The 25,604-nt window shown below is 37.7% G+C and overlaps 1 protein-coding gene and 1 pseudogene across 1 annotated transcript in view; both read right to left on the minus strand.

Moving 5' to 3' along the window:
- The window catches only part of DGKK (diacylglycerol kinase kappa), a 100,283-nt gene that overhangs the window by 34,628 nt on the left and 40,051 nt on the right, over positions 1–25,604 (minus strand). Inside the window, 7 exon segments of the mRNA XM_039874873.1 lie at positions 613–715; positions 8,559–8,684; positions 9,000–9,103; positions 9,557–9,692; positions 18,729–18,833; positions 20,783–20,863; positions 22,610–22,720. Of these exon segments, the coding sequence (XP_039730807.1) occupies positions 613–715; positions 8,559–8,684; positions 9,000–9,103; positions 9,557–9,692; positions 18,729–18,833; positions 20,783–20,863; positions 22,610–22,720 (766 nt within the window).
- On the minus strand, positions 23,704–23,822 carry LOC120612448 (uncharacterized; annotated as a pseudogene).

A 25,604-nucleotide genomic window follows, 5' to 3' on the forward strand; every position in this document is an offset into this window, starting at 1 on the left:
TTGGCACTTAGCATATGTTACCTTAATTTGTCAATTGTCATATTACAGCACTATCCAAAATAACTATAAGCTCTGACAATGCCCAAATCTTGGATCATTTTGAAGCTTTCAAATACCTTTTAAATAGAGTTCTTAATAAATCACTGATGCCCAGGAATTGACAAAACATCAATGGAGTATGTTGGGCCAATGATCATGTTAGTTTCAGATTTGGGGACAACCTTGGTGTTAGTTTTATTTTTAAAAGGAATATAACCTGGGTCTTCATGCAGGTCTTCCTTAACCACCTAAATGCAAACAAACTTATTTCATGGATTATCTAGTATCTGGAAATTGTGAAAAAGCTGAAATCCTAATCGTTCAGAAACAATTGTGACAGAGGCTACAGAGAACATGCCTGCATACGTACATGCCGTAAACATCAACATTTACCACCCCAAAGGTCTAAAGAGACATGAACTGTTTCTACACATATGCACATTCCTACTCCCCAGAAATGTTTGAATGTTTGACTGGTCAAGTAGAATAATTTAACCACAGTCCTCTTCCCAATTCTTTTTACCTTCTCTCCCTCTCCAGTGTTATTTCTGAGGTTAAAGTTTAGCTACTCACCATCTCCTTTAGGGTCGCTTAGGGCAGTGGGAGGAATGACTGATGTTCGATGACTTCCAAAGCAGCATTCCTTGGAAAACCGTCTCCTGCAGTCATCATGCACCTGAAATGACAAGAGAAGAAAAGAGAAAAAAGGAGGGGGAGAGAAAAGGAAAAAATTGATCAGTCTTGAGTTCCAATTTTAAGATTTGAGTACTTAGTGTTCAAGTCTCCCCTTCTGAGATTTGGTGCTATACACATAACCCTGACTCGACCTGGACACTTTCTCTCCTCCACCTTGAGCCTGCACCACCCTTGAGTGTGGCATCTGAACTCTGTTCCTGTCAAAGGGGGATTTCAGAAGATACTCCTCATAGGCACTGAGAAGACACCAGTCGTAGGACACAACCTTAGTGGCCTATAAAATAGAGAGTTTACTTGCAGCATAAAATTGCTAATCCTGATAATATGCTATTACACTTCAATCCTTACAACAACTGTGGGTGGTAGGAAAGACATTAAGTACATTTTAGAAATGAGGATACCAAAGCTCATAGAGGTAAAGGTTCTTGCTCAAGGTCAAACAGCTGGGAAGTGACAGAGCTGAGACTCTGATGCTACTAGTGGCCATTCTTTTGAGATTTCTGATATCTTCAAGCAATACTTCCTGGACAATTATACCGTTCCTAGAATACATGAAGCTGGCATGATTATGCAAAAGCAATTGAAAGATAACCAGAGGATACTAGAGTCTTCTTTTTTTAAATATTGAGATTATAATTGACATACAACATTTTATTGGTTTCAGATATATAACATAATGATTTGATAGTTGTGTATATTGCAAAATGATCACCACAATAAGTCTAGTTAACATCTGTCTCCATATATAGTTACAAAATGTATTTTTCTTGTGAAAAATTTTAAGATTTACTCTTTGGGCAACTTTGAAATATGCAATACAATATTATTAACTATGGTCACCACAGTGTACATTAATTACATCCCCAGGACTTATTTTTTTAATAACTCGTAATTCGTACCTTTGATTTTCTTCACCCATTTTGCCCACTCCATCACCCTTCTCTGGCAATAATCAATCTGTTCTCTATATCTGCAAACTCAGGTTTTTTTTTTTAATCTCACATATAAATGAGATCCAACAGTACTTGTCTGTCTCTGTCTGACTTATTTCACTTACCATAATGCTCTCAAGGTCCTCCTGTTTTGTAAAAAATTGCAAGATTTCCTTTTTTATGGCTGAATAATATTCCATGGGAGTTTGGAGAAACATGGTGGAGTGAGAGATGTCCCCAGTTCTCTCCCCTTGAAACAACAATAAGCTGAACATCTAAAACTCAACAAAAACACCCAAACTGCACTGAGTGTGAGATTTGCACATAAGAGCTACCACAGGTCAGAACCCTGGGTGTCAAGCAGTGGACTGGGAGAAGTAAAGAAGCTGCCTCTTGCAAGTACTGATGATACTTTGTAGTCACAACAATGGCAAGTTGTCATAGAACGTTTTTCCTCAGTTTCTTCACACAAATATAGTGAGGCCATGGGTCATTTATATATTTTTATGTTTCTTTAACACCGAAGAGTGTCCTGAGCCTAGAGTGAATTCTCGGTATTTGTTAATTGATTGAAATAGCTTATACTAAAAAATATAGTTTTGTCATCAAGACTCAGTTCCATGGGATAAAAGAACAGGGCTAGAGGTATCACTCTGCCCAGCTTCAAATTATACTACAAAGTGACAATAATCAAAATGGCATGGTATTGGCAGAAAAACAGACACATGGACCAGTGGAACAGAATCGAGAGTCCAGAAGTAAACCCATATTTATACGGGCAAATGGTTTTCGACAAAAAAGGCAAAAACATACAGTGGAGAAAGGAAACCCTCTTCAAAAAATGCTTCTGGGAAAACTGGAAAGCCACCTGCAAAAGAATAAAACTAGACTGCTGTCTATCACCACACACCAAAATTAACTCAAAATGGATTAAGGACCTGAATATAAGACCTGAAGCCATAAAATACATAGAAGAAAACGTAGGAATGAAACTCAAGAACCTTGGACTTAAAGAGGAGTTTATGAATTTGACTTCAAAAGCAAGGGAAGTAAAAGCTAAAATAAATGAATGAGACTACATCAGACTAAACAGCTTCTGCTTAGCAAAGAAATCGTCAACAAGGTAAAGGGACACCATCTAAATGGGAAAATATATTTGCAAGCAATGCTTCTGATAAGGGCCTAGTATCCAAAATATACAAAGGACTCAAACAACTCAATAACAACAACAAAAAACAAATGATCCAATCAAAAAAGATTGGCAGAGGACCTGGACAGACACTTCTCCCTAGAGGACATACAAATGGCCAACAAATATTTGAAAAGATGCTCAACATTGCTAGCTATTAGGGAAACGCAAATCAAAACCACAATGAGATACCATCTCACACCTGTTAGAATAGCTATAATCAACAGGACAAGCAATAACAAATGTTGGAGAGGATGCAGAGAAAAAGGAACCCTTATACATTGCCGGTAGGACTGCAAATTTGTACAGCCACTCTGGAAGACACTATGGAAGTTCCTCAAAAAATTAAGAATTGATCTACCATATGATTCAGCAATCCCTCTACTGGATATTTAACTGAAAGACTTGAAAACCGATATCTGTAAAGATATTTGCACACCGATGTTCATAGCAGTATTATTCACAGTAGCCAGGACATGGAAGCAACCGAAGTATCCTATGATAGATGATTGGCCAAAGAAGCTATGGTACATATATACAATGGAATATTACTTAGCCATAAGAAGAGATAAAATACTGCCATGTACGACAACCTGGACAGACTTTGAGATAATCATGCTAAGCAAAATAAGTCAAACAGAAAAAGTTGAAAATCACATGATATCACTTATATGTGGGATACAAATCTAAAAGCAACAATGAACAGGACAAACAAACAGAGACCCATGGACATGGACTATAGACTAGTGGTTATCAGAGGGTAGGAGGTGGGAGGATGGGGGAGGTAGACAGGGTAAAGGGGATCAAACATGTGGTGACAGAAAAAAATCTAACTATGGAAGGTGAACACTCAGTGTAAATATATATGCCTTACTGTTAAAGTGTACAGCTGAAACTTATTGGATTTCGTTAACCAATGTCACCATAAAAAATAAAAATTAAAAAAAATTAAAAAAAATTTTCATTGAATATATACATACATTTTCTTTATCCATTTAGCCATAATGGAAACTTAGATTATTTCCATATCTTGACTACTGCAAATAATGCTGCAATGAACATGGAGGTGCATATATCTTTTCAAGTTAGTGTTTTCATTTTATTTGGATAAATATCCAGAAGTGGAATCACTGGATTATATGGTTCTATTTTTAATTGTTTGAAGAACCTCCATAAATGTTTTACATACTGTGTTTTACAGCAATTTACATTCCCACCAACAGTGCACAAGAGCTCCCTTTCAACACATACTAACACATTATTTCTTGTCTTTTCGATGATAGCCAGTCTAACAGGATGAGGTGATATCTCATTGTGGTTTTGATTTCCATTTCCCTGATGTTAATGAGGTGCAGCATATTTTCATATGCCTGTTGGCCACCTTGTATGTCTTCTTTGGAAAAAAAAAATTTATATTCAGATCATCTGTCCATTTTTAATTGGATTGTTTGAGGGTTTTTTTTTTTTTGCTATTGAGTGTATGACTTCTTCATATATTATAGACATTAACTCATTATCGGATATGATTTTCTCTCATTCAGTAGGTTGCTTTTTTATTTGTTGATGGTTTCCTTACTGTGCAGAAGATTTTTAGTTTGATGCAGTCCCATTTATTTATTTTTGCTTCTGTTACCTTTGCTTTTTGATGTCAAATCCAAAATATCATCATCAAAGCCAAAGTCAAGGAGCTTACTGACAATGTTTTCTTCTAGGAGATTCATGGTTTCATGTTTTACCTTCTAGTCTTTGATCCATTTTCAGTTAACTTTTATGTATGGTATAAGATAGTGGTAGAGTTTCATTTTTTTGCATTTGGCTATCCAGTTTTCCTAGAACCATTTATTTTTTTCCCAGTACCATTTATTGAAGACACATTCTTCTCCATTTTATATTCTTGGCACCTTTGTTGTAAATTAATTGAACATATGTGTATGGGTTTAGTTCTGAGCTGTCTATTCTATTCTACTGATCTATGTGTGTTTTTATACCAATACTATAATGTCTTGATTACTGTGGCTTTGTAATATAGTTTGAAACCAAGAACTGTGATGCCTCTAGCTTTGCTTTTCTTTCTCAAAGTTGTTTTGGTTATATGGCAACTTCTGTGGTTCCATATACATTTTAGGATTGTTTCTTCTATTTCTGTGAAAAAAAATGTCATTAGAATTTTGATAAGGATTTTATTGAATCTGTAGATTACTTTGGGTATAATGTATATTTTAACAATATTCATTTTCTAATCCATGAACATGGAATACATTTCCATTTATTTGTGCCTTTTTTATTTTTTTTTAATCAATGTTTTATAATTTTCAGTGTACAGGTCATTCATCTCTTTGGTTAAATTGATTCCTAGATATCGTGTTCTTTTTGATGAAATTGCAAATGGGACTATTTTTTTAAAATTTCTCTTTCTGATAGTTTGTTCTTAGTGTATAGAAAAGCAACAGAATTTTTGTGTTGATTTTTCAGTCCTACAACATTACTAAATTTGTTTATTAGTTCAACAGGGTTGTTTTTTTTTTTTTTGGTTGCATGTTTTTGTTTAATATATACAATGTCATTCTGTCTGTAAATAGTGACAATTTTCCTTCTTTTTCATTTGGATACTTGTTTCTTTCTCTTGCCTAATTGCTCTGACTAGGACTTCCAATACTATGTTGTTTAAAAAATGGCAAGAGTGGGAGGTAGTTGAAGGTGGCAGCATAGGAAGATGCTGAACTCACCTCTTCCCTGAGACACAACAAATTTAGAACTACATACAGAACAGTTTCCTCTGAAAACTTTAAAGCATCTACCAGAGGGGCAGAAGTCTGTTGAAATTCACTCTGGGGAGGCGCTGGTAGGAGCAATTTATACATTTTCTTTGAAACATGCTAGCACCAGTGCTGGTGGATGCCAGTTTTTTATTCTCAGCCTAACCTGCTAGAGGTGGTGGGTGAGCTGCCTTGCTTCCCCCACATGCTCCTGAGAGCAGGCCCACCAGAGGCAGAGGGTGAGCCCTTCCTCTCCACTGACATATTGCTTCTATGTTAGCCATTTCAGAGGTGGGAGGCAAACAGCTCTTGATCCACCCACACTGCACCCATAAGCTGATTTACCAGAGAACAACCTTAATGAAACAAAGTAACATACCTGATAAATAATTCAAAGTAATGGTCATGAGATACTCACTGAACTCAGGAGAAGAATGGATTAACACAGTAAAAACTTCAACAAAGAAATAGAGAATATAAGAAAGTACCAAAAAGTCACAGAGCTGAAGAATAAAATATCTGAAAAGGATGCTAGAGGGATTTAATAGCACACTAGATAATGCAGAAGAAAGAATCAGTGAGCTGGAAGACAGGGCATTGTGACTCACCCAATCAAAGCAAAAAAAGAAAAAGGAATTTTTGAAATGAAGATAGCTTAAGGTACCTATGAGACATCATCAAGCAGAATAACATTTGCATAATAGGAGTCCTAGAAGAAGAACAGATAAAGGGGCAGCAAACTTATTTGAAGAAATAATGACTGAAAACTTCCCTAACCTGTGGAAGGAAACAAACATCCAGAACCAGGAAGCTGGGAGAACACTAAATAAAATGAACCTAAAGAGACCCACAAGAAGACACATTGTAATTAATATGTCAAAGTTACTGATAAAAAGAGAATCTTAAAACAAGAGGAAAAATAATTTATTTCATATAAGGGAACCCCCACAATACTATCAGCAGGCTTCTCAGGGAAAATTCAAAGGCCACAGGGGAGTGGCATGATAAATTCAAAGTGTCAAAAGGGAAAACATCAAACTAAGAATATTCTACCTAGCACAGTTGTCATTCATAATTGAAGTAGAGATAGAGTTTTCCAGACTAGCAAAAGGTAAAGGAATTCATCACCCCTAAACTGGCCTTACAAGAAATGTCAAAGGGACTTCTTTAAACTGAAACAAATGGGTGCTAATTAATAATAGGAAAACATATGAAAGTATAAATATCACTGGTAAAGGTAAATATATAGGAAAGTGCAAAATAATCTAATGTTGGAAAGGTTGTAGATTAATCACTTATAAAGCTGCCATAAAGGTTAAAAGACAAAAGTAGTAAAAATAACTAGTACTACAATAATTTGTCAAGGGATGCATGAGATAAAAAGATGTAAATTGTGGAATCGAAAACATAAAACATTGTCACCATAATAAAAATAAACTATAATCTTAAATTTAAAAAAATAACAAAATAAAAGGGCTTACTCAGATAATCTAGAGAAAAAAAGGAAACATAAAACATGGGAGGAAATAGAGTAAAAACATAAAGCTTTAGGATGCATTCACACTTAAGTTATCAACTTAAAATATCCTATTGTAAATAAGTTATTATATGTAAGCCTCATAGTAACCACAAAGCAAAAACCTATAGTAGATACACAATATATACAGAAAAAGTAATCTAAGCATACCACTACAGAAAATTATCAAATCACAAGGGAAGAAAGCAAGAGAAGAAGAAAGGAAGAGAAAAACTACTAAACAGCCAAAAAACAATTAATAAAATGGCAGTAAGTGCATATCTATCAGTAATTACTTTAAACCAAATGGCCTAAATTATCCAATCAAAAGACATAGAGTGCCTGACTGGATTAAAAAAAAAAAAAAGTAAGACTTGCTTCAGGTCACTGGCATCTCCCAAAAAAGTGGTCTATATGCTGTCTACAAGAGATACCTATGAGCTGGATCAAAGCAAAGGGAGTGCAAACATGGCACCACTTGCTGGAGTAAGGCAGAGGGAACCAGAATCTTCTCAGAAGTTTATACTTTAGTTTCTTCTTGTCTAGAATAATTGGTTCTTGAGAAGCATCTAAAAGGCTAGAAAGTCTAGATTAGAGTTTCTCAATGTTGGCACTATTGATATTTTGGGCCAGATAGTTTTTGTGCTCTCCTATGCATTGTAGGAAGTTTAGCAAAGTCCCAGGCCTCTACTCACTAGAAGCCTGCAGCACACCCTCTTCCACCGAGTTATAATAATTAAAATGTCTCTAGACATTGTTATATGTCTCCTGGGGGGCAAAATTACCCCCAATTGAAAATCACTGGCTTAGAGGCATGGTAGTGATGTATTTAAAGCACGGATTTTGGAGAACTATGTACGAATCAAGACTCTTGCTTACTGGCTACATGACCTTAAGCAAATAAATCACTTCTTTTTACTGAACTCATTTTTTATTTATAAATGGGGACAATGAGTCCTCGTTTTGAGTTGTTGTAAGGATTAAATGAGATCATGTATATGATCTCAATATATAGTGAGAATAATAATGAGTTAATTTTATTAACCATTATTAATTAACAAAGATTACAAGTTTCTAGGAAATGGTGAATAAGGAAGGGAGGAGGAAGTTTCTTAAGGGTAGACCTAGAACTTATTTGTCCATGTTGTCATAGGAAAGTTCAGCTTTTTCCTAGTAGCTTTTCCTAGTATGTCTTACCATTGAAGAGCCATCAAAGATGAGAGTCTTAAGTCTTTCTCTTAGGGACTCCATAGCAAGATCTTCAAAGGCAAGATACTGAGTTCTATACTATGGAATCTGTATAATCTATTTGGATGTAACAATCTCTGAGATTTCTATCTATGTGTATGCAAGTCAAAGTTCAATCCACCCCTTCTTTAGAAGTCAAATTTCCAAGTATCAAGGAGATAAGAAGAGTCTTAGAGTCTTACCATAGAATTACACCAGAGACATCGGAAATCTTGAAGTCTTTGGTAACTGCCACAGTTCTCATGACATACTGCACATTGAGAACTGACGGATATATTTCCTTCTACCCACTGGTGGGGCATAGTTTTCTGAAGGGCAAAAAGAGGCAAGAAGTAGAAGTTAGAAATATAAGGAGAAGAAGGGCCAGCTGGAATAACTATACTATCCTGTGGAGTAACCCCAAGGAAATTTCCCCTGGTCCTGCCCTGGTCCCACTCCAATGCTAGTGACCAATGACAAGTAGGAGTGTGGGGCTTTAATTCTTCTAGATTGGTTGAATCATGAGCCTGGGAAAGAAGCCTAGTTGGGTTGTCTGGAGACAGAAATAAGTCTTTTTTCCCCTGTGTGTCCTAGGGGGAAGTATAAAAGGGTGATTGTGAGAAAGCATGGCTGGTACTCACTACTTCATCTGCAGGAATGAGGAGGTCATCAGTGATAGACAAGGTATTCCACTTGCAGTCTTTGCTTGCTCTCAAAGCACATAATCTGTGAGACTTCACTTTACACACTGTGAAAAAAGGAAAAACATAGATGAATGTAAATCTGGTGATAATGAAGATTCTAATTCCCTTCCCTAAGCTGCTCTGAAAGTTAGAACCTAGATGTATCTAAATAGTTTTGACCAGCCTCCAAAGGCCTATTTTTATATGATTCTTTTTATTCTTACTGGCTATATTTTCTACTGATTTGAATGGAAATTAATATAATAATGTGATTTCTGTTTTTCCAACCCTAGTGACCATATTGTTGGATCATTCCAGACCCAATCCTCCATTTTGATCCATGAGAATTCACCCTTATGCCAGTTTCTTCCCATATCCTTCCCTCAGTCTGGTGTCAGGGTTAACCTTACACAAGACTCAGTGACCTAGTATAAGTTGGTGATACTAAAGCCACGTGAACTCCTTCACTTCTATCTCCACCCACTTAGCTCCACTTCCTAAAGGAATCAGAAATGTACCTTCACAGATGATAACATTTCTAGATAAAGCAGGAATGCTCTCCCGGCAAACATTACAGTGTTGGGTCCGGGGGCTGTGACTGGAGTACCAATAGTGCATTCCAACAAGGAAAGGGTTGTTTTCTGCTGCAGGTATCTAAAATATATCAAAGAGAAGAGAGACTAGTGAGTTAATCACAGAGACAAATTAGAGAAGGCCAGACAATCTGCTGCCAAGGCTGAAATGACCTATATAGGTGTCAGAACATGTGAAGAGATAGAATGAAAGTTAGAGTCAGTTCCTAAAAAATCTCCCACCTTTGTTTTTTTCCCATTGGTTTTTGAAAAGGAAAAACAATAGGGAGTAAATCATGGAATAGAGGCTAAAGGCAGGAGCAATGATCTTTATAGTGCTTGGCCAAATCACTGCATTGGTTTAGTTTAAGCAAAATTAGTCTTATTAGCCTTGGTCTTGGTTCTCTTTGAGTAGTCAGCAAAAAGTGGTGGTGAATTAGAGATTCAGTGATATCCAAGTCCTCTGGCTGGTCAAGAAAGGGAGGAAGAAAGATTCTAACTCTGGGCTAAGAAATCCTTCTCAGGCTTTAGCTACCTTGTGGAGATATACATTCACCTTCCTGGCCCTACTGTTGCAAGGTGAGCAGAATATTGCATTATCTTGACAATAGTTTCATCTCAGGGGCTTCTTGTCCAAGCATTCTTTTCTGAATACCATGCTCTGACTGCCTATAGTAGATACATGGTTTATCAATTTAATTCATTAAACAAATATTTACTGAGCAACTACTATGTGCCTGGCATTTTTCAAAGCACTGGGGATATAGTGATGAATAAGTCAAAGTTTCTGCCAATAATGGAATGACATTATGTTTGTCCTCTTTCACAGTATTGAATTTGACATTTACTGTTAACCTGCTTGTAAATTCTACATTTGTTTATCACAGCCTGATTCGCATAATTGTGGGGCAGGCACAGGATATACCAGCAACTAGTTTTGGGATTGAAAGGAGAGAGGCGAGCATCAAAAGCTCCCAAGTTTGTTTTGGGTGTGTATTACACAGGACTCCTCTACCCTTTCTCTAATTCCTGTGAATGTCTGATTTTTTCCTTCTCTGCCTTCCTTTGGAGTATGGACGTAGGCGTACATATTTAGCTTTTTATTCTTAACATTATAATGGGCTAAATGTATAAAAGACTTTAAAGAGAACTATATATTATCCCTGTTGCCAGCTGATAATGGTTGGTTTATGAGAGAGAGTGAGCGAGAGAGTGTGCTATTGAGGGCTCTGGTACATTAAGTGTTCAACCTTAATCAATGTACAGGAATTAGCCATCTAAACATAGATAGCCTGTACATGGCACTTTCTGGTACCTTCTTCTCTCTTCTAGTATGATGGTTATGTGCTAAGCTGCTGTCGTATTGACCAGGAAACTTCTGGAAGGAAAGGTACTTTGATGAGTGAAAGGCTCAACTGGTCTGGGATGACTTTGTGATTGCAACGTTTATTGCATGCTGAGGCCCTGGCAATGTTTTAAGGAAATCAGAGGATGGAGAGTTCTGAAGTGACATAGTTATGGCTTTGGCACTCTGAGCTCCTAGCACCTTTCTATTTCCTAAGACACTAGATTATAGCTCCACAAGTACCTTCCTTCTTTCCAATCTCCTTCCCTCCCCGCAATAATTACTAAGAGCCTACTTTGTATTATCTATGCAGCTAGGCACTAAAGATACAGAGATGAATGAGCCACAGTACTTGCCCTCAAGGAGCTCATAGTCTACTGGAGGAGACAACTTCCTAAACAGATCATTCCAGTACAGAGTGACAAGTGAGCTCTCCTAGAATCCACAAGTTTCTATAGGACAAACAGAAGAAATGCAGAACTCTGCTTGGGTAGGATGTTGAATTTCATGGTCCAATTAGCTACAGAATATAAAAGAATATGTAAAATAGACATTGTTGGATTAGCAGTTGAGGAGATAGGATTTATATTCCTATATGCATCCTATTCTATAAGAAATCTTTGATGCATCTAACCCCAGATAAGTATGTATTGTTTATTGAATTGTGCCCTTCCCCCTAAAAAACGTTCAAGTCCTAATCCCTGGTACCTGTGATTGTGACCTAATTTGAAATAGAGTCTTTACAGATGTAATTAATTTAAGATGAAGTAGTAATGGATTTGAGATTACCCTAATCCAATGCCCAGTGTCCTTATAAGAAGAGGGAAATTTGGACAGACAAAGAAAAAAACACCATGTAATAAGAGAGGCAGACTCGAGTAATGCATCTACAAGTCAAGGAATGCCTGCAATCACCAGAAGGTAAGGAGAGGCAAAGAAGGATCCTCCCCTAGAGCCTTCGGAGAGAGAGAGCATAGTCCTGCCAACACATTAACTTTGGACTTCAAGTCCAGAACTTTGAGAGAATGAGTTTCTGTTGTTTTAATTCGCCCAGTTTGTGGTCATTTGTTATGGCAATTCTAGGGAACTAATGCCATTTTTGATACTGGGAAGTAGAGTCCTGCTGTGATAAATACTAAAAATATAGAGGTAGCTTTGGAATTGGGTGGTGAATAAAGCCTGGAAGAATTTTGAGGCACATGATAGGAAAAGCCTAGGTCGCCTTGAATAGAATGTTACTAGAAATATCAACATTAGAGGTGCTTCTGGTATGGTCTCAGACAACTGATGAATATATTATATGAAACTAGAAGAAAGGTAATCCTTTTTATAAAGTAGCAAAGAACTTAGGTGAATTTTATTCTACTATTACTGTTACTATTCCAAGTTTACTGTAGATTTTGTAAGCAATAAACTTGGATATTTCACTGAGGAGATTTCCAAGCAAAGTATGGAAGATGCAGCTTAGTTTCCCTTTGTTGCCGATAGTAAAGTGCAAGAGAAAAGATATTTTGAGGAAGGAACTTGGGCTAGTATGCTCAAGTTGCCATACCAAAATACCATAAACTGGGTGGCTAAAACAACAAAAATTTATTTTCTCATAGTTTGGAGGCTGGAAGTTCAAGACCAAGGTGCTGGCTGATCCAGTTCCTGGTGAGAGCTCTCTTCCTGGCTTGCAGATGGCTACATTCTTGTTGTGCACTCACACTTTCCTCAGTGCATGTGAGGATGTGGGGAAGCTTAATCTATTTCTCCTTCTTTTCTTATAACATCACCAATCCTGTGAGATTAAGACTCCACTCATGACCTCATTTAATCTTAATTACCTCCTCAAATCCCTATCTCCAAATATAGTCACATTGGGGGCTAGAGCTTCAAAATATGAACGGAGGGGGGGGGGACACAATTCAGTACATAGCAGAACTATTAATCAAAAAGCCACTAGAACTTGAAGATTTGGGAAATTATCAGTATATCCATACTGTAGAACTTGAGAAAATGTGCTCTGGAGGGAGCACTAAGGGTGTGACTGGGCAAACTCTTGCTGGTGGGATTAGGTGTGTGATACATGGGTTCAATAACCTCTCTCAGCAGAAACACTGCCAGCTTGGACTGAAGGGGACATACATAGGACAAAATGAAGGCTGTGAGACTTCAGGGATTCTACAGCAGAAAATTAGCTGATAGAGCTACTCAGCTGTGAAAATGTGTTATCCTTCAAGAAAATAGAAATATAACTCCAAGGGGCTCAGAGGTCAGCAGGGATGCTGAGAGTGGCTCAGAGGCTAGAGATGCTGCCCATGCCACAACAGAACTAGAGAGTGCAGGCCTGAGGGTGCGGTCACTGCCTTCGTTAGTTCTAGAGGGTGGGGGCACCTCCTTGGTTAGAGAGGGGAGCTGCCCACTTCTGTGGATTGAAAGGGTGTGGGCAGAGGAAAGAACACCAAGCCACCAGAGAATTATTCTGAGGCCTGGAAACATAATGGAATTTGCTCTGCTGGCTTGCCAACTTGCTTTAGACCAGCAACCCTTTTATTCCTTCAATTTTCTCTGTTTCAGAATGGGAATGTCTATCCTATACCTGTCCAAACATTGTATTTTGGAGGCAAACAATTTGTTTTCTAGGTCTCACAAGTCCATGAAGAGAGAATAATTTTTCCCTGAGATGGACCATACTAAAAGTCTCACCCATACCTAATTTAGATTATATATAAGATGAGATTTTGAACTAAGTTAATGCTGGAGTGGGTTAAGTCTTTTGGGGATGTCAGGATGGGGTGGATGTATTTTGCATGTAGGAAGGACATGAATTTTGGGATCCAGAGGGTGGACTATTGTGGGTTGAATTGTATTCCCCCCAAAATATGTTCAAATCCTAACCCCTTTTACCTGTGAATGAGACCTTATTTGGAAATAGGGTCTTTGCAGATGTAATCAATTTACAATGGGATCATACTAGATTAGAAGGGGCCCTAAGCTGGTATTATTATAAGGAGAGGAAAATTCACACACAGATACACACAGAGATTAGAGTGATGTGTCTACAAACCAAGGAACATCAAGGAATGCCTGAAGTCACCACAAGCTAAATGAGGCAAAGAAGGAACCTCCCTTAGAGCTTTCAGAGAGAGTATGGCTCTGCTAATACCTTGACTTTGAACTTCTAGAGTCCAGAACTGTGAGAAAATAAGTTTCTGTTATTTTAATTCACCCTGTTTGTAGTCATTTGTTATAACAGTCCTAGGAAACTAATACAGTATGTCCTTATAGGCCTTTCTAGTAACTGGCACAGATTAAAAATCCATTTGAACACAGTTGAAAAACTGTTGCATATATACACATCACTATTACAGAATGTTCAAATCTCTCAGGTTGCCATTGATCGGGTCACCATATCATCCAAATCAGGACTTTCAACAGTGAGATGGGGAGCTCTCAGTAATTATGCTGGGACAACAAGTGTTCATCCTGAGCAAACCACTAGCCATGAAGATACTGTACATGAGATAGAAAGTAATTTAGCCTTTGGATATCCTCTTTGACCCAATGGTTGTTCGAGACTGTATTGTTTAGTTTCTATGTCTTTGTGAATTTTCCCATTTTTTGCTGTTATTGATTTCTATTTCATTCCACTATGGTCAGAAGAGATACTTGGAATGCTGTCCATGTTTTTAAAATCTGTTAAGGCTTGTTTTGTGACCTAATATGTTATCTATCCTAAAGGCTGTTCCTTGTGCCCTTGAGAATAATGTGTCTTCTGCTGCCATTGGGTGGAAATTTCTATATATGTCACTAAGGTCCCTTTGATCAATAGTGTTATTCAAGTCAGATGTTTCTTTATTGATTTTTCTCTGCATGCTCTATACATTATTATAAGTGGAGTAATGAAGTCCTCTATTATTATTATATTGCTGTCAATTTCTGCCTTCAGATCTTTCATTATCTGTTTTATATATTTAGGTACTCTGGTGTTGGGTGTATATATATTTAAATTATTATATTTTGCTGTTGAATTAACCCATTTATTACTGTATAATGTCCTCCTTTTTCTCTAGAGACAGTTTTAGACTTAAAGTCTATTTCATCTGATATAAGTATAGCCACCCATACTTTCTTTTGGTTGCTATTTGCATGAGATAGCTTTTCTATCCCTTCACTTTCAGTCTACAGTATATTTAATTTTAAAATTAGTCTCTTATAGACAGCATATTTCTGGGTCTTGATTTTTACCCATTCAGTCACTCTAGGGCTGTTGGAGTCCTCCTGCTCTCCCTTTCCCTTGTGGGAGGAGATCAGGCCAAGGGCATTCCTTTTGGCCCCAAGCTTGGCCAGACCGGGGGATTGGGGCTATGTAGGTAAACTGCTTACTATGCTTTTCTATGTGGCGATTCTGTCTCTGTGTTCCTTAGAGTTTCTGCAGCTTCTTTATTGTACTTTGAAACTCTCAGAGCTATTTTGGTTGGCATGTAGTTGTTCATTTGTTGTTTTGTGGGGGGGAATAAGCATTGGGACCTCCTAGTCTGACATCTTGCTGATATCACTATGAAAAGTTAATTTTCTAAACATTCTCAGCCGTTGTTTAAACAGTTTTCTTTAAATACTTCTAATGACATAGAGCTTTCTACCTCAAGAGGCAGCTGATGCCATTCTTGCAGGTCACACTGAATGTTAGAAAGTTATTCTACTAGGTCAAAGACTAAGAAAAAACTTTCTAAAATTTAGAGCATTGAATGGACTCTTTTGAAAGAATCTTGGTTTCCCATCTTTGGAAGCATTCAAACAGAATCTACATGACTTGATATTTAGATGCTTTAGAATTTGTAATCTGTAGTCTAGATTACTTTTAAGGTCCATTTCTTTTCCCATAGTCAATGGTTCCATGACAATTCATTATTAGAGAAAGCTAACCTTTTAATCTAGTCTTCCACGCAGTTCCTTACTTTCATTTTTTTCTTTTTTATTCTTCTTTAAATCTCCCAGGCTCAAACCTTTCATATGCCTGTGACTTCTCTTTCTCTTTTGCCTGTCTCATATATTTAGGTTCACCCCCAACCCCCAGCTCGGTATCTACTATTTGTCTTTCCTTTCTATCTTCATTCTGGAGCTTAACTTTGCTTTGCCTGTTTTAATCTATAACCTCCTCTATGATCTTCTGGCCTCCAGTTTATCCCTCATTTAATCCAACTTATATTTCTTAAGTATCCCTTTGATAAACTCTCTTCCCTTTCTAATCCATCCTTAAACTGAACTTTGATCATGTTGCAGTTCTTCCCCACTCTTTATCCTGGCGTTGATAATCCTTCACAATCAGACTAAACCTACCTCTGTAGATACACTTATTGAGTCACTTTCCCAAACTCTTCTGGTCAAATAGAGTTCCCTTTCTACTCCTCAAAATAGTTCTGTTTTTCTATTACTCAGCTTTTGCTTATGCCAAGTCCCCTGGTCAGGACTTTCGCCTATCCCTAATCCCCAGCCACCAATAAAATCCTATTCATCTTTCAGTCAGTCTCAAATCTCTCCTCTATAAACTCTCCCCAGAGGACACCAGTCCATACTTATCTCTTCCTCCCTTGAGCTCCCATACCACTTTAATGTCTGTTTTATTCATCTGGCAATCAATTGTGCATGGCCTCGTAACATCTCTGACTATTTCTTTTGAGTATATTTTGTCTCTTCAACTACCTAAAAAGATCACTGAGGCCAGGAGTGGCCACACCTTCTTTTAAACTCTCTATGGAATAGAACTAGGCACCTAGTAGGGGCTCACTTCTTAATGTGTATTGACTAGTTTTCATTAGGTTATCCAATTACTTAGTAGTAACTTTAATAGACCACTAAGTTCATGATTAATCTTTCTTCAGTCCAAACTAGGCATTGGTGGTGACAGAGGATAGAACAAACCATTGAAGATAAGGTATATGTGAGAGAAAGCATATTTTACTCTTTCAGCCTCAGGCAAGAGGAATTGCTAAGATGCTGGTGGTGAGACATTTCACTACCAGCTAAAAGTGTTCCTTAATGGATGTAGGTCCCTAGAGCAGCTCCACAGAGGTTGTGATTACAGCCTGAAACTCAACTCATCCAAGAGAGTAAACATGCAGATTATTATTATTTTTTTCCTTTTTAGTTCGTGTCGGATAGTCAACATCAAGATGTTTAATTCAATTAAGTCAGGAATTGTACATTAATATCCTTATGGCTTTCTCTAGAAGTTTTCGCATTCTTGGACTAGTAATTTAAATTCAAAATATCCTATGTGACTTTTTTTTTTGCCAAATTGAAAATGAGTAATTCATGAGAAAGTGTTCCAATTTGGATAGAGATAAGCTGAGGGAAGAAAAGGGATTGATTTACAAGGGTGAGGGTGTAAGAGAAGCATGTAAATCACAACTTTTTGTAGCTACATCTAATGCTGTGCTATAGTGGCCTCATAGTGGGTGGGCAAGAGGGACAGGATGTACTTCTCCATTCCGGAAAGGAAGAAGAAAATAAAAAAGCAGTGAAATGCCAAGTGCTAAGTCATGCAAAGACCATAATCAGATTCTAAGCAAAGAATCTCTCAGTTAAACATATATAATGTGGGCCCAGGAGAGACCTTAAAGATATGTGGAGAGGTACCTAGGCCCCAGTTCAGTCAACTTGTCATTTACTCACAGCCATGAGTAGCAGAATTTATAGTTATAAAACTAACAGGTCAAAGCCTGAGAAGTCTTAGGGGAGTGAAGACAGATGGTTTTTCTCCATGGTATTGTTTTTACTTCTAAAATCCATTATTATCAAGCTGCAGTCTACGCTGCTTCATCTCAAATGTCTATGAAAATCCTCTACCCTTTGCTAGTTTTTAAGACATCAGGTTCTTCTTAAGGGTGGATTCATGTTCCCCTTTATCTCCAAGACCTTCAGAGCAGAATTTTGCTTTAGGATGAACCATATATGGTTCCCTTTCTAAAGTTTGGCTTCAAGATTACCCTCAGATTCATTTCTTCATTCAAAAAATATTTACTGAGCCTCGGCTATGTGCCAGACACTGCTCTAAGTATATAAATGACAAAAATCCCTCCCCTCTAAAAACATACGTAACTTCTAACTGTGGTAGGTTTGCAGAAGAGTGGGCTGAGGGCATAGCCCAGAGTTTGAATGATGGCACCACTTGTGGCAGGGAGTAGTGGCCAGGAGTTTGGTATTGCTAAAGAAACTAAGCTTTAAGGAAGACTGCTCCTTGCTCTTCTCTCTACATTTCTTTTGTGGTGGACAATAAACAGAGAGGCAGAACTGCATAGTGGTTAAGGACATAGGCTTTGGAGTCACACAGCCTGGGTCCAAATCCTGGCTTTGCTACTGAATAGTTATTTCATGTTGGTCTGGTTCCTTCTTTTTATGAGCCTTAGTTTCCTTAGCTGTTACTGTAGTCACTCAGCAAACTCAGTCAAGGCTGCTGATTGCAGTTTTACTAACATAAGAACATCTGAATTAACTGTTCACATACATCTTGAGTGCCTCATCCTTTGGGAATATAGTGACATCTACATGTCAAATGAATGTGTACAGAGGTAGCTAAACCACATACTTACCAAGGCCTCATTCTAAGTGAATTAATCCTGTTTACAAATAGTTTTAAATGGGCTTCTTAATGATATCTATCTATAATTCCCGACCAGATGGTTTCTACTTCTATCTTATTATTTCTCTATGTGAAAGGTGGCTTAACTAATGCAGTCAATTATGTGTTTACCCCTGAGAGTTGTGTACATTCTCTACTATTTCCCTTACCTTACGAATTTCTCCCTGTTGAACAGTTTTTATGACATTAATCCATTCTTCCATGTCTTTCCGATTAGGTGCAGCCAGGATAACTTTTCGTTGTGGTGTGATCACCTAAACGAAAAAGTCATATTATTAGCTGATTCCCATTCCACAAATTTTCCCCCAAACAGAGCCTGTAAATTCTCCAAAGACCAAAACAGGTCTACCAAGCATAACTGAAGCCACTTTTTAAATACAAAGCAGAAGTTCCAGAGCCACTTGAGGCTCCTTAGATACCTACCCAAAATAATGATAATACTAATAAATAACACTTCAATAACATTTACTATGTTCCAGGCATTGTTCTATTGCAATACATGTATATTATTTATTTCAATCTTCATTGCAACCCCATGATATAGCCGCCCCGCCCCCGCCACTTCATTAGGAAAACCAAGGCAAAGGGAGTTAAATGACTTTCCCAGGGCCACTTGGCAGGTAAAAAAATTAAGCTAGAATTGAAATCCAGAGTCTTTGGCTCTGGATCACATGCTTTCAAACACTAAGCCATATATTCATCTATTACTCAAATAAGGTTGCCTGAAAATCCTACTCACTCACTGCTGCTCTGTCTGCTTGAAAATGTTATATGCTTCATCAGGGTGTGCCTCTTTCTGTTTGGGAGGAGAGTTAAAATGGAGTGATAAATCTAGAAATCCAGTTTCTTTTTTTCTTATAGTCAGGGACAACATGAAGAGAATTTTACCATTGTTTCTCTTAATCCTGCTCCATGCAGGAACCGTGGCAGGAATAATGAAAAAGCCACGCTGAGAGTCCAACAGAGGTAGACCATGGTTAGGACTTGGTCTCTTTCCAGAGGGCAGGAGGGAGCATGGATAGCTACAGCATCAGTCATTGCTTCAGTGGCCAAACTTTCCTTTACAACTAGCTTCCCAAATCTTAGAACTGGAGCTCACCATACCAACAAACATTTTCTCTCTTCTTTTGCAAGTAGCATATCATGATTCTCTGATATATGGAAATAGGAACTAGTAGGAATTATGAAAACAGCTACTTCTTTGGTCTAAACTCATTCTTATGTGGGGCTGATGAAGAGTGCCTCTGTGTTTTTATAGGTTAAGGGGCAACCTAGCCCTTGGTATTTCTTTGTAAAGACCAAAATCATTAGCCTGTGTGCTCATAGCCCAAAGGTTAAACTTTTTGGGAATGGATCAACAGAACCCTCAGCTTTACCCTGGGTCAGTATGATGTAATGAGAAAGAAATGAGAGTAGGGTTTCCCTCTTCTTTAGCTGCTTCCTCTCAAGGGAGAATAGAATGTGGACCAGCCACAGAAGCAGTATTGGGCTTGTAGCTCTTTAGTCTGCTAAGTATAACCCTCCACCTGCCTGAAGAGGAACCCCAGTATATATAACCCACCACTAAGGTTGGGAGAAGACAGTTCTGGGAGAAGGTGGGTAGGAAAATTCCTGAGCCAATGGATTTGTTATTTTTCAGTGAGCTTTCTGGTCTGGATTTACTTGAATGACCAAAGCCTTATGAAATTTCAGCAGTGCCAAGCCCTTAAATACTTCCTTAGAAATCCCCTGCTTTCTTTGAGGTGTTCTCATCAGTAATCTTAGCATAGAGTAGCTTTCACTTTGGATTTAGGTTCTTATCTGCTTCATCAAAAGAGAAAATATCATGTAGCTCTACTATCCTGACAATTTCTACAACATATTTGCAGGCTTTTGAAAGGCTCCGAGTGATTCTCTTCCAAATCACCTTCATCAGGAGAATTGATTTTTGTAATAGTCACTCTCCACCAACCCTGAAATCAGCTCAGCTTTATAACTGGCTGATAATAGGAAACAGGGCCATCACCTTTGTCCCCCCTATCAGTGGGTTGGTGAATGTGTTTACATGAATAATCTTCAGCACCTATTTGCAATGCTATTTTAAGTGGATTTCTGTACACACTTTGGGATCAAAGGAGACTTGAGAAACCTGAAATCCAAAGAGACAACTCCTCTCCCCAGCTAGTCCCCAAATATGCTCTTCAGCATTCCCAATCTTACTTACACAAAAACTGTGAGAAATGTTTCGACAGCTAGTTTCTGCTAAGGCGACTTGAGACAGATCAATGGTTTCAAAGCGTGCAAACTGGAAAGATATAAGAGAGTGGAAGAAAAGGAACTGTCTGGTTAATAAGACAAAGAGACACTAAAAAGTAAACATATACACATATGCACGTGTACAATAATAGGCATTTTTGACAGTCATAATGCAATCATTGTTTTGCCTTGAGTGCTGGGATTTATTTAGCATCATGATTTTTGTCAATATATCATGTGAAAAACAAACAAACAAAAAAACAAACCAAACTAAACCAAAACACAACTCTTCCCAAAACTTTGATGTGGATTTATTGGACGGCTTGGGTAATTCAGAATTGTTAAAAACTAAAGGTTTATGCTGGAGAAGATAATGGAATGTGGTCTAGCTAGGGACCTAGGAGAGCAGATAGGAGTTATTAGCTCCTATTTTACTAGCCAGCAGCCCTTGACTTTGTTGCTAGTCCCACCCAGTTTGAGGCCTGTGTCTCAGTATATACCAGCTATAGTAAGTAACATCCACTCAGCAGCAGGAGATCAGTACTATGGATACAGACAGGGCTGGCTTCATTGGTATGCAACCTGTGCAGTCATACAGGGCCTCGTGTTCAAAGGGTCCCCACACTTGGTTTAACGCTCTGCTGTTATAATCTTGAAATTCTTATCATTTAACTTGTGTTTTATAAGTGAAGTCCAATGGGACAATGGGTCATGAACATAAGCAGGAGATATGCACAATATGCATGTCCACCCAATATCCTGTCACTCCATTTGTATTTGTGATGCCCATGAGCATAGAATTCCATGGACCCATAATATATGGGAGTCCAGCGAGACTCAAAGCAAATACACTGTAAACATGTTACATCTATGATTAAGTAGGTGAGCTGACAGCCTTGAGAGGGCACATTTTCTATTGGAACCAGAATTTTCTTCAAACAGAGCAATGATGTTCTAAGAAACATGAATAACCAAAGAACCCTATTATATTCTTTACTCATGTTACTTCCCTATGTTAGCCAATCATTTGTGCTAAAAATGATAACGTTGAAGGAAAAGGGAAGATAGGGAAACCCATTGTTCCTTTTCCTTTCAGAGAGTGTTGGTAGAATGTATATGTATTTAGATGTGAAATAAAAACAGTTGAGCTAGTTTTTTGCAGTTTTGCATTTTACGTACTGGTGAGAACAAAATATATATGTGTGCATGATCCACTAAATACAAATTATATAATGTTGGTGGTTCTTCATATGAGTTAAATACTTTTGTATTTGTTTTTAAACCTGGCATTGACAATACACAAATGGATTGCAAAATTGCTAATAATTCAAAAAGTTTTTTTCTTTTTTAGAATGACATTTAATAACTACTAAAAGATTCTCTGACTTAAACATCTTTTTAAAAAGATGCCCTGACAAATTACTGCTTTACATTTTAGTATCTTTACTTGCATTTCTATTTGCTTTTTAAATAAGGGAACCTGCATTTTTGTTTTCTACTGGGTCCCACAAATTATGCCATTGGTTCTGGGTATAGAAGCTAATTGAGGAATCTATGAAAGAAAAGGAAAATAAGAAGGGGAAGGGAGAGAAAAGTGTTTCCTATTTGGCCCAAAAGGACAAGTTAAAGGAAGCATAGAAGGTTTCAACTTTCGCCTTAATCTTTGCTAATATATCTTTCTTTACCTATTAGCCCATTTCCTCATAAAACATTTTCTGGCACCCACCCACTAACCCAATTGACTAATATACATATAATAGGATATATATCCTATATATTCTATATATTCTCTTACCGCAGGATGGTGTGCAAAGCAGAGCCTTTGTCCTCGAACAAGAAAATATCTAAGCTTCCATCTCTTGAAGGAGTTACAGTTCTTCAGCAGAGGTCCTTCTTTCAGTATTTTCTGAAAGATAGAAGCATTGAGTAGAGCAATTTGCAAGACCATATCACTTGTCCTCTCAGTTGAGGAGATCAGATACCTGGAAGGCTCTTTCTCTGTCACATATCTGAGAAATGATCTGAGAGCCAGGAAAGAACTCAAGGAAGTTAGTTCAATCAGAAAAGGCATTGGTTACTCTTGGATAACACATTCAGGATGATATAGGCTATAAGTTTCTTAGGATACATGTCCTAAGAACTATAGAGAACATCTCCATTGGTGGTAGGGGATGGGGAGGAGGGACATTAACACGTAAATGTAAGAACAGCAAGCCTAGGAAAGAACAATGGTAGGGGAAGAGACTGTTAAGTAAAGGCAGATTTTCTGGAAGTGTCAAGATTGTAGCTCTAGGCAGGGCCTTCCTATAAGCTCTTTTAGAGTGTTCTTTTTTAGAATATTAAATTGAATCACATCCCTTCCCTGCTCACAAGCCTCCAATAGCTTCCCAACATTTTTAGAACCAAATCCAAAGTCTTTACCATGGCCTTCAAGGGATCTGTGGTCTGGTGAGAGAATAAAAAGGGCACCAAAAAGAACTGCCTTCTGATTACTTTCTTGACATATGTCTGACAGTGATTTTTCAGTTACTTGTTGAACAGACTGATTCTAATCAAGCATAGAGTCTACTTACCATTTTTACCATAGAGGAAGTTTTCAGTTACATTTTTAGGTTACAAACCAACATGCAAGACTGCCATTTAGGAAAAGTACTCACATTCATCAAGGTGGAACCAAACTCATACTGAATGGACAAAGAGCCAGAATTAGTTTAAATCATCAAATCAAGGCTCTACCATGAATTCCATCTATCATCTAAATTACTTATTTATTTATTTATTTATTTATTTATTTATTTATTTATTTTTAGGTGAGGTGACCCTTGGTTGACCTCACAGATTGCAAGGACCTTGTCAGCTTACAATCCCTTATTTTTTCATTTTTTTGAATGCCTACAGCACCTGGTCTTCCTACGTGGTCTCCCATCCAAGTAGTAACCAGGCCCGACCCTGCTTAGCTTCTAGGATCAGATGGGATCGGGCTTGTTCAGGGTGGCATGGCCGTAGACTCTGTCATCTAAATTAGAATTCACCATTGGTGGTTGTGGAAGCATTTTGTTTGCTCCATCTAGTGTTTTACAAAGTTGTTAATTAGTTGATATTATTTAAAAGGTAGATTTCATATTAAAATCCAAGTTTCCTGTTTCTTTAAAATAATCAGAACCTTGGTAACACTGGACCTATATTCTCACAAAGCACCCATCTACTGGAACAAAGTAGCAGCTGTCCCCTTCAGATGGGACACCTGATTCCAGCAGGTGTTTGAGTTTGAGACCCAATCTAAACAATCTTTTGCTACTCCCAATTCTACAAAATATATGTGCATCTATTACACCCTATATTCAATTCTCTAACCAATAATATAGTACTAATAGACAGAACCTCTGTATGTCAAGTCAGTTAATGAGCAATCTGTGTTTACCTGAGTCCTCTTGTTAACTTTTGGGAGTTTCAAGATATTGTACCATCCTTGAGATGCTTACAAAAGAATGATGCCAAGGAGTCAAGACAAGAGAACAATAAGATCTTATGGGAAGAGGGAAGGTGGTAGAGAGAGTGAGAAATTACATTTAAATCATTAAAACTGAGTCATCAATGAGAAAAACAAGTCTTGTTTAAGCATTGTGATTACATCACTCTTTACTTTCGCTGGTCAGGTGGCCTATGTTATATACTCTCAATGATGGTATTTGGTTTTGTCTATCCTAACCATCTCACCTCCATGCTAAGTCTTCATGATACTTGGGCAGTCATATTTATCCCTTTCTGCTAAAGACTTAATTTCAAAATTTTAACTACTCCACCTTGGTACAACTGAAGCCACACCCATTATTTCTGTCCTTTCCCCAAGTTTTTCTACTCTAACTACTAAATGTTTCTCCAGCTGTTCTTATTCTGTCATATATGGTGTCCCCTGCAATAGCTCATTTTACAATTTTTGGCTAGATATTTTCCCCTTTCCTCCATTTTCAGTTTAATGCTTCCTTCAAATTCAACTGCTTTCTCTTACCCCTGCTGCCATACCTAGTTCTCTTCCTGTTCCTTTCAGGGATAAGATGATAGAGTGAGGTGGTAAGGAGAAAATGGAGGATCTGTCCCTCCAGAAGATTCCCAGAACCCTGGGCCTTCTGGTACCTTCAGAAAATTCTCAGATGCAGGTGATTTGAAATACTGAAATAAGTAGACTTCAGCTTTTTCACCCCAGATACTTCCTTCCATCAACCCTAAGTAATGATCATTCTTTAATTCCCCTTCCTGGTATTTAAGTAATGTTCTCTTTTTTTTCCCTTACTTGTTCCCTGATAATTAATGATGTCCTGTTATTCATCCAAGGACACAGCAAAACAATTAATTAATCTCTTTGTCTGAAGACACAGCAAATCATCAAAACCTTCAGTTCTCATTCCACGAATCCAGCATTTATCAGAATCAAGAAAAGAAAAAGACTTTGTGGCACATCTGTCATTGGATGAGTGCTTCATTCATATTTTTTTGAGTTCCTACTATGGGCTCCATCTTTTGCTAGGTCCTTTGGGGCAGCTAAATTAGTTGCAGGCACATTCTCTATCTCAAAGGTATGGATAATGGGAGTGGGGTTGAGGGAACGATAATTTATGTAGACAAACACAAGGCTATGTGAGCTCAGAGAACCATTTGAAATAGCCTTGGGGCTTCATGTTCACTGCCCTAAATGTTTACCTTCTGGTTCAAAATGAATAGTTCCACCAAGACAGTGGCTATCCACTCATATACCCTGTCACTGGGTACACCAGCCAAATCAAAATTATTTC

The sequence above is a fragment of the Pteropus medius genome, unplaced genomic scaffold (genome assembly GCF_902729225.1).
Source record: "Pteropus medius unplaced genomic scaffold, Ma_sr-lr_union100, whole genome shotgun sequence".
NCBI classification, from domain to species: domain Eukaryota; kingdom Metazoa; phylum Chordata; class Mammalia; order Chiroptera; family Pteropodidae; genus Pteropus; species Pteropus medius.